Source organism: Pediculus humanus, genomic scaffold (assembly GCF_000006295.1).
Source record: "Pediculus humanus corporis 1103172108322 genomic scaffold, whole genome shotgun sequence".
Taxonomy (NCBI): Eukaryota; Metazoa; Arthropoda; class Insecta; order Psocodea; family Pediculidae; genus Pediculus; species Pediculus humanus.
The window spans coordinates 235,698-245,787 of record NW_002987891.1 but is presented as its reverse complement, the minus strand read 5'-3'; the positions used below and the strand labels follow the sequence as shown (position 1 = coordinate 245,787).

Genomic DNA, 10,090 nt, shown 5'->3' with positions numbered 1-10,090 from the left:
AAAAAAAAAAAAAAAAAAAAAAAACTCGTGAATTCGAATAATAAATAAAATAAAATAAAATCAATTTTTTTTTCCTGTCGTCGTCGTCGTTGTTTTTTTTTTTTTTTTTTTTTTGAAATAAAAAAGTCATAAATCAAATTTTGAATAACGATGAGTTTTTGTTTTATTCAAATTTTTTCCTGTCAATGAGAAACGAAAACAAACAAAAAAAAATTGTTGTCGTGGTTGTTGTCGTCTGTTGTTGGTTTTACTCCCATTTGAAAAATTTAATAAAATGTTAAAATGATTTTGAGTTAACCTTTTTTTTTTTCAACGTCATCAAATTTGTTTTTGTATTTTTTAAAATAAATTTTAATTATTGGAGAGTGAAATGAATAAAACAGCAGAAGACAAAAGCAGAAGAAAAACAATCATGATGATGATCATATAAAAAATTTAGCTTTTGATTTAAAATTTTTCTTTTTTCTGTCTAAAAACTTTTACAATTTTTTTTTTTTTTAATCCACGTTCGAAGTATATAATCAACAAACAAAAACACGAACAACAACAACAACAACAAAAACAAGAAGAAGAAGAAGGAAAAAAAAACAGAAAGAAAAGTTTTTCAACAATTCATTTTAACCATGTTTTCTCATAAATGTAGACATTTGAAACGTGTCATAATAAAAACTTACTAGGGTGAAAATTGAAAATTTTCCCATGGTGAAAAAGATTTTCTTTTTTTTTTTTAAAAAAAAAAAAACAAGAAAATTTACTGAATAAACAAATTCAGTTAATGTTAAATATTTTTTTTTAAATTGTTGTATTAACGAATGTTTAAATGATAATTAAGCTACGTAAATAAGCCAAATAATAATAATGATAATAATTTTTTTTGTAATTACCTTTTTTAATTATTTTAATTTAATTATAAATTAAATTATCCATTATTTTGTTTTAAATAATTTTTTTTTCAAACATAAAATAACACTTAATAAATGATTTCTACTCCCCCCAAAAAACATAAAATTAAAAAAATTTTAAATAAAATAAAAAAATTATTATTATTAATAAACCGCCACGTTAGAAATCCGCGGGTAAACTAAATCGCCATAACTGTTTTACATTCGTCACCTGGTGAAAATTTTTTGAACTAATTTTACGATTTATATTTATCCATATTTATACGTTAAAAAGTAGTTTTTTTAAATTTTCCCCCCTCCCGGAAAAAAAGTATTATGTAATAATTATTATTATGAATTAAAATTTATAATTATAATTTATTAATATAATTTTTGAAGGATTCAAAAAAATTTTTTTTTTACACCGAACCAGGGGAGGGGGGATAAGATTTAAAATTGTTATAACGAGTCGTGGTTTTCTAATGACACGTTCAAATAACATAACCTATAAATTTTTTTTTTTAACGTTAATTAAAAAGTTTATAAAGTTATTAAATAATGGGAATTGCAGAGGTTTGTAAAAAACAAATAAAAATTGCTTTAAAAAAATTTGTTTTTTAATGAAATTTATAATTAGCTCGTAGGTGATAATCCAAGCGATGAAAGTTCTAGAACTTTTGTTTTCGATGGCGAGGGACATACATTGGGTAACGCTCTAAGAAGTGTAATTTCAAGATAGTAAGTAAAAAATTCCATATGATTTCATTAACTAATATCTAAAAGAAATAAGCAAAAGAAATGATTTTAATTTAAAGTTAATAAAAAGTCATATTTATTTATAGTTCTGAAGTAACATTTTGCGGTTATACAATTCCACATCCATCAGAAGAAAAAATAAATTTTAGAATACAAACATCTGGAGCAAGAGCTGTTGACATATTAAAAAAAGGATTGACTGATCTTGAAGAACATTGCGAATATATAATGAATGTATTTAGCCAAGAAGTTGAAAACTACAAAGCCATACATGACAGTTAATTAATAATGTATCAATCTTCTAATTAATTAACATTTAAATTGTCAGCCGATTTCATCAGTCAGCTGAATAATATAATCGAATCATTCGAAACAATATGATTTTAAAATAATATTTTAATCATATCATGATGTAAAAGTTTCGATTCAATATATATATAAACTCTTAATGATTACGATTAAGAAAAAAAAAATTAAAATCGTGTAAACCGAATAATAATAATAATGATAAAACTTTCAATTGAATACCTTTGATAAAAAATTATACCATATAAATATCAATGTTTAAATTACAGTCTATTTATTATAAAATTAAATGTTATTAAAAATTATTCATTTAAATAATAATAATAATAATAATACAAAAAAAAAAAATGTAAACATAATTTTCAGCATTTAAATAAAAATTATAATTTTTTTTTTTTTTTTTAAAAACAATAAATAAAAACTATAGAATTATAATAATATAATAATAATAATAATAATAATAATAAAATAAAATAATTAATATTAAATCAAAATTTTTTTCATTTTTTTTTATTCCTTTATTTCTATCTATTATTTTCCCTTTTTTTATATTAATTATCAACAATAAAATATTATTTGTAATTTTTTTTGAAATTTATATTATATTTATTATTAATTTAACTTAAAAAAAAATTATTATTATTATTATTATTATTATTATTATATTTATATATATTTTATATTATGTGCACATACATGGAGGCAACAAAATAATAGTCAAAGAGAATTAATTATTCGATAACTATACAAAGCTAATTATAATAATAATAATAATAATATTGCAATTTTGCTTTTACATATAAAATAATTTAAATTTAATTTAATAATTTTTATAACCGATATAAACACGTATAATAAAAATATTATTATTATTATTATTTAAAATTTATTAATTATATGTTATTAAAGCTCCTCATGGATTTTTTTTATTTTAATGTTAGTTTAAAATTTTTTTTTTTTTATGATAAAATCCTGTAAATTTTTTTATTATTAAATTCCCTTGAAAATTTCCCAACGGTTTTATCAATTATATTATAATCGAATTCGAAAATATTATTGAGAAATAATAATAATAATAATAATTTATTTATATATTACATAGTATTAACTGTTGTTATGGTGAAAAATCGGTTAAATTTTTATCATTTAACCGTCATCCAGTCCTCTGCTTATTTAAATAAATATTTTTATTAGAAACAAGAGGAGTTTTCGATATATTTATACAGTAAAAAAAAAAAAAAAGTAAAACGTTTTTTTTTATTTTAAAATGTTTGTCTTAACCATATTTCTCCTTTCTTGTATTTACAAAACTGACTAAAAAAACAAAATGGTTGCCATTTATTTAAAAAATAATATTATATCCTTTTTTTTCTCTCTGTTTAACTATATACACAAAATAATTATTATTATATCGTATTAATCGTGATAATTTTTTATTTATTTATTTTATTTATTTATTTATTTTATTTAGTCGGCGGTCGCGTTTGTTGAAAAAAAGGTGCTAAAGTCCCGTGTTGACCCAAACCGCTTTCCATGTATTGCATGTGTATTTCAACGCTGTTTTGGAACACGAGTTGATTTCCGGGAGATATTCTTCTTTTTATGTGAGCCATCGATTGTTTCAAAACCGTTAATTCGTGGGCATTTTGATCCGAGTCTGATAAACTCTGTAATCACGGATAATTCGAAATTAATTCATATATTTTATATTTACTGATAATGATATTATTTACTTCAACTTACCTTAACTTGAATCATTAAAGCGACTAAATCCGTGACGAGTTCGATCAAAAATTTATTACGAATGGGTTCTTTATCCGGTTGATGAAAATAATTATCTACTAAAGCTCTCGCTTCTCCATTACTTTTATCTCTTAAATATGACGGCGTCAACATTGCTATTGAACTTTGTTCTGGAGCAATCTAAAAAAAAAAAAAAAAAAGGAAACAATCAAAAAATTTCGAATGGTAATAAAATATACAAAAAAAATTTTTCTTTTTTCTTCTTTCTTTTATTTAATTACCTCGTGACAATATTTTTGTACGCTCGCTAAATACCTTTCCAAATGCTTGTTTAAAAATTCTAATTCGATAACGAGAGTCGCGTATCTTCTTTGAAAATCCTCCGTGAAATCTTGACCGTAACTTGTACGCCTTTCCGCTTCCGCATTTAATTCCTTTAATTTTTGTACCATTTTTTTTTTGTCGGTTAATATTTTCGATATAGTAACCTATAACACATCGAGATAATTATAATGAAGAATTTAAAGAGGCAAAAATAAATATAATTAATCGATAGTAATTTTCTTACTATCATTTCGAGAAATGCAAGAGGAAATTGTCCTAAACTAGATCGTGAGGCATCAACTTTGGCTTCGCTTTTTATTTCAATCAATTGACTTCTCGTCGATGGTAAATACCTAGGCTGATTATGAAATCTTTTATTGAATGTACTAAGGGAAAACATATCCGGCTCTTCGTTAGACTAAAAACAAACAATATATTTAAGTAATAATAATTCGGGAAAAAAAATTTCCAAAAAATTAATAATAAAAACACTCACTAAAACTTCGTAGTCTGGTACCGAGTACGTTCCGAGTCCAGGTCGTTCAAATGTTATACGATAAGTATTATTACTCGTATCTACTGCATCAACGGTACCCGTGAAAAGTCCATCCTGTGGTTTCCTTAATCGAGCCGTAACTTTTCGTCCAACTGTTAATTGTAAAGGAACTCTATCGGGTAAATCTTTACAACTTGATAAATCTGATAGTTTCCTTTGTTGAAGCTGTCGAATTTTAGTTCTTTTCCTTTCCAGTTCTTGCCTTTCTTCATCGAAAAATGCCTTGAATGAAAACAACGTATTATTAAAAATTAACAATCAGTTTACAAATAAATGTAACAAAAACGTTATTCGAAATACCTGTGAACAACGTCTGGGTTTTCCCATCAGCCTTCTGATTTGACACCATTCGGTTCTTGTTAAAGAAGTTGTTTTGAGTTGAGGAAATGATTCTTGAAGGCAAATCATGAAATCGTTTTTCCCTTGAAATAATACCCTGGAAATATGTCCGACTCGGTCAATTACAGTAAACATATTTTTAAATATATACATAAAAGATATTTTTATGATTCAATGAGGAAAACTTTACGGTGACTTACTTATCAATATTGCTGTAAAACCATTCGTAGCAAACCCATTTGTGAGCTTTGGGAAGTTTCAACAAATTTCGCAATCTCATACCGATTTTTTGACCAGCTTTCATATCAGTTACCGTAGGTTGAGGCTTCTGATCCACTTCCTAAAAAAAAAAAAAACGTGTTAATGCTCGTCTTGTGATTAATTAATCAGAAAATTATTATGTACATAAAAATAAATAGCATATTCACCTCTTTCTTTTCAACTTTTATTTTAACTTTATTTTTAGCTGTAGTATTTTTCTCTTTCGCTTTAGCAGAATGATCTTTTTTGCTTCTTTGCTTTGGCATTAAAGGATTAATAACACTTTCATCGAAAAACAATCTATTTTTCTTTCTAATTCTAGGAGGCTAAAAAAAAAGAAAAATATTTAACAATTAATTAAAAAAAAAAAAAAAAAAGAAAAATTTTATTGAAAATTAACAAGTTTAAAATTAACTCACCATTCCTCTTCTATTTAATAAAACAGGTTCTTTTTTTTCTTTTTTCGGAAAATTGTCTCCCACCCTAAGTAATCCTAAAACGGCTGGACTAAATTTTGAATCGTTGCTTTCAGAACTTTTTCTCGATTTTTTACCTTCATCTTCTTCATCTTCAACATCTCCATCTTCATCCTCATCTTCGTTTTCTTCCTCGTTAGAAGACATTTTTTTATCATTTATGGCATTGTTGCTCATTTTCTTATTACCTCTTTTATGAGAATGATCTATTTTCGATCTTTCTAAAATTCAAAATATCAATTTATATGATTTTATTTTAATGCAAACTTATTCTTCGACTAGAACATCTTTCTTGTCAACACACAAATAAAAATGTTGACTAAATCTATGAATAAAATACTTTTCAAATTGATTTTTTGTTAGTACATTGTTAATTCGATTAAACAATAGTCTTTATTAATTGTAAAATTGATCATTTCATTTATGTTTACTCGAATAATTGCTGACAATTGTTTTTTTTCCTTCTAGAAAACAAAATTAAAATTGTAAGATAAAAATTAAAAAACTCAAAGAATTTCATATCAATGCTTGTCGTTAAAATGAAATAATATAAATTACAGTAATTAATTATTTACATTTTCGACAATTATATGAATTATCATTATTTTTAATTGTAATATTTTATATAAAAATAATTCGAATAAAAAAGTAAAGTATTATAGTATTAAAATTTTATTTTTCATAACGATAATAATTAGCAAAATTAAAATTTTTTTTTTTTATTTAAATATATTAAATTATGAAAAACTTACTAGGCATTTTATTAACTTTTTTAGAAATTTTTTCAATTTCACTATCGGAGCCTAAATCAGACTTTTTTTTCTTTGTACACTTTTTTAATTCCGTTCCGGAAACATTGTTAACATGTTTCCCTAATCTTGAATTTTGTAATCTGCTACTTTTTCGAGTCGTGTCAACTTCTTTCATATTTTTGCCACCTTAAATAAATAAATATATATACAAATAATTGTTTTAAACTGTAAATAAAATATAAATGTGTGGGATTATTAGAAAGTATGCTGGTGAGAGTTTAAATGATAGTTTTATAAAATCAGGGAATGATTCGAAGAAAACTTACTCAATCACTTAATTTTATGTATAATACATATCCCTATTGTTCATTAATAACAATAAATATTATTATTTCAGATAATTAATATCAATATTAATTTAAAATAATTAGTTCAATCGTTAATCTTATAGACTTCTTATAGAAAAAAAATTTCAATGAAAATACAATTGTTTGCTTTTAATAAAATTTGGAAAAGAAAAAGTTTTTAATCAAAAGTATTTTATCACTATTTAGAGTTTATCATACACTTCTACTACTGTATAAGCCCAAAAATTATTTTAAACAAATAAATATTATACAGTTAAAATGATTAATATTTTAAATTTGAATTTTATAAAACAATTATTAGGTTACAAAAAAAAATTACTAATTATTTATTATAGTTTTAATTATAAAATAGATATTTGAAAATTTTACTAGTTATTCCAATTTTTCACAAGAATTGTCAACAAGTAATGGAATTGATAAAATTAACTGTTTTACATTCGCGTAAAAAATATAATATTGATTCTATCTATATGTACAATATTTATTTTCTTTTAATAACTTGAAAGTTATAAACAATAAGATGAATATAGTTTAATTTTACTTAATTTTTGAAAATGATAATAATGTCGAATTCCTATCAATTAAATTATGTTTAACACAAGACTTGATTAAAAATTTTTAAAAAATTGCCTTTGTTGTTCGTTTGAACAATATAAGAAACTTAGAACCAAGCGAATAATAAGAACATTCATAAATAAATAAATGTTTTTATTATGGTACTAAATATTGAAACGAAAAAGTACCTTGTGTACGTGTTTTTAACCCCCATTTATTATATCTATATCGCGTTTTATTCATTTATAATCAGTTGGTGTAAATTTTTAAATTTTATTCTTTTTTTTTAAATGCACATAAGAATTTTCCATGCAATTTTCACAAAATTTTTTTCAAAGTTATGTATAAACGGTTTTTGACGCGCTATTTACTTCCATTTTGCCCGTGAAAAACGTTGAACCCTCCATTTTGATTTAAATTCAAAATAGACAATTACTCAATATGAATTTCAGAACGATTACCTTTCAGTTTAATGATGATTTACAACAAAAAAACATTCGCAAATTAATTTCACACATTTAACCTTTATTATTTGAAACGCTAATGAATATCAATTATCTAAAAATTTGAAAAAATACAGTTTGAAATTCGTATTTACTTACGTTTTAGATCATCCGCCATTTTGACGTGGAAAAGAGAGCTTGCAGTTTATACGAGTAATCGACGCTTCTCAGCTAAGCCTAAAAGTCTACGTGCACGATACTTTATATTTAATTCCACTTCGTTTGTTGGCGACGTACGGTTTTGTGGTCCCGCCGCCATTTGCTTAGGTTATTTGTTTTTTTGTCATAATAAGGTAAAATTTTACCGGTTTATTTAGTTAAAACGTATGTCACTAAAATTTTAATATGTCTAAAGTAGATGAAAGCATGGATGTTGGCGATACCGCCGAAAATTCCGTAAGTTTATTTTACTGTCATTTTACACTTGTTGCAAGCGCGTCCTATGGTTAAGATAGTTTTGATTTGACAGAAATTCTTTTTTTGGATTTATCATAATTTTAAAAAATTTTTTTTAAAACTATTTTCAAAAAATATTTTATACAAAAATTTTTTTTTTTACACTTTGACGTTTTAAATTATACTATTCTTCTTAAAATATTCAAACCGGTGAACTAACACTCAAAAGGTAGAGATGAAATCTGTCATTTGTTGTAAATAAAGTATTTATTATTTTATTTTTTGATTTGGATTTGTTAAAAACACTAAAAAGTTAGTAAATTTTTTTTTATTGAATGTCAAAATTTTTTTTTAGAATGCCTCATCAGCAGATACCTTGTCATCCAAAGGTAAAACTGAGGATTGTGATACAAAAATTGTAAGTTTTTCTTATTAGTTATTGTAAATAATTTATTTTTAGTTGCTTATTATTTATCGTACAAAATTATATAACATAGCAAATAAAAAATTTATTAAAATTAAACATCTATTTAAATCGAATGCTTCTATAATATTTGCATTTATTTTCATTTTAGGAAAATGATAGGAGTAAAAGGTTCGATTATTTACTTCGTCAAACTGAAATATTCTCTCATTTTATGATGAATAATGAAAGAGGTAATAAAACTCCAACTAGCCCTTTAAAAATGAAACCTGGAAGACCTAAAAAGAAAACTAGCTTGGCTGGAAATCCTGGAGAGTGAGTAGTTTTATATATAATCGTTTCTCTTCATTTGAAATTTTTAATTTAATTTTATAAACAAATAATCACTTTTACGTTTTCATCATTCAGTCATCGACATAGAAAAACAGAACAGGAAGAAGATGAAGAATTGTTAGCTGAAACTAATGCTAGCAGAAAAAGTATTATATCATTTGATTCAACCCCTCCTTACATTAAAAATGGAGAAATGAAGGATTATCAAATTAGAGGTTTAAATTGGATGATTTCATTGTATGAAAATGATATTAATGGTATTTTAGCCGATGAAATGGGTTTGGGAAAAACGCTTCAAACTATATCGTTATTAGGGTAAAATCTTTATGAAAAAAATTTTGAATTTTGAAAAATTATAAATGAATTTAACTAACAGGTTTCTTCTTAAGTAGGGATTTGATTTTTGAAAATATGAAATTTTATTTTCAGGTATATGAAACACTACAGGCAAATACCTGGTCCTCATATGGTAATAGTACCAAAATCAACATTAGCCAATTGGATGATTGAATTTAAAAAATGGTGTCCTTCTATTAAAGCCATTTGTTTAATAGGAGATGCCGAAGCTAGAGTATGTATATTGAATGGGTATAAAAATTTTTAATTATAAATGAATGTATTAAAGTTTTTTTTTTTTTTTTTTTAATTTTATAGAACACTTTTATTCGTGACGTTTTACTGCCCGGTGCATGGGATGTGTGCGTAACATCCTACGAAATGGTAATTAAAGAACGTGGAGTTTTTAAAAAAATAAATTGGCGTTACATGGTCATAGACGAAGCGCATCGGATTAAAAATGAAAAATCAAAATTGTCAGAAATCGTACGGGAATTTAAAACAACCAATCGATTATTATTAACCGGAACTCCATTGCAAAATAATCTTCACGAATTATGGGCTTTACTTAATTTTCTTCTTCCCGATGTTTTCAATTCCTCGGATGATTTTGATTCGTGGTTTAATACCAATACATTTATGGGTGATAATGCTCTAATCGAAAGACTTCACGCCGTTTTGAGGCCTTTTCTATTAAGACGTTTAAAATCTGAAGTGGAAAAGAAACTTAAACCAAAAAAAGAAGTTAAAGTTTACGTCGGACTCAGTAAAATGCAACGAG

At 24.4% G+C, this 10,090-nt stretch overlaps 3 protein-coding genes across 3 annotated transcripts in view; 2 read left to right on the top strand and 1 right to left on the bottom strand.

The window, feature by feature from the left end:
• Nucleotides 1-1,439: 1,439 nt before the first annotated feature.
• Nucleotides 1,440-1,919, top strand: Phum_PHUM614740 (DNA-directed RNA polymerase I 16 kD polypeptide, putative; the record flags this gene model as incomplete). Its single annotated transcript, XM_002433085.1, has 3 exons — nt 1,440-1,454; nt 1,519-1,619; nt 1,724-1,919. 3 exons carry the CDS (start codon nt 1,440-1,442, stop codon nt 1,917-1,919), a joined length of 312 nt encoding a protein of 103 aa, XP_002433130.1.
• A 1,487-nt stretch (nt 1,920-3,406) lies between these two features.
• Phum_PHUM614730 (lin-9, putative) lies at nt 3,407-6,569 on the bottom strand (the record flags this gene model as incomplete). The annotated part of the gene is made up of 10 exons (XM_002433084.1): nt 3,407-3,610; nt 3,687-3,866; nt 3,968-4,174; nt 4,255-4,428; nt 4,507-4,788; nt 4,867-5,002; nt 5,106-5,245; nt 5,334-5,492; nt 5,586-5,863; nt 6,395-6,569. 10 exons carry the CDS (start codon nt 6,567-6,569, stop codon nt 3,407-3,409), a joined length of 1,935 nt encoding a protein of 644 aa, XP_002433129.1.
• A 1,596-nt stretch (nt 6,570-8,165) lies between these two features.
• The window catches only part of Phum_PHUM614620 (helicase, putative), a gene marked incomplete at both ends in the record, with an annotated part of 4,497 nt that continues 2,572 nt past the window's right edge, over nt 8,166-10,090 (top strand). Inside the window, 6 exons of the mRNA XM_002433083.1 lie at nt 8,166-8,216; nt 8,572-8,634; nt 8,792-8,955; nt 9,049-9,288; nt 9,403-9,544; nt 9,628-10,053. Of these exons, the coding sequence (XP_002433128.1) occupies nt 8,166-8,216; nt 8,572-8,634; nt 8,792-8,955; nt 9,049-9,288; nt 9,403-9,544; nt 9,628-10,053 (1,086 nt within the window). The remainder of the gene's footprint in view (nt 8,217-8,571; nt 8,635-8,791; nt 8,956-9,048; nt 9,289-9,402; nt 9,545-9,627; nt 10,054-10,090) is intronic.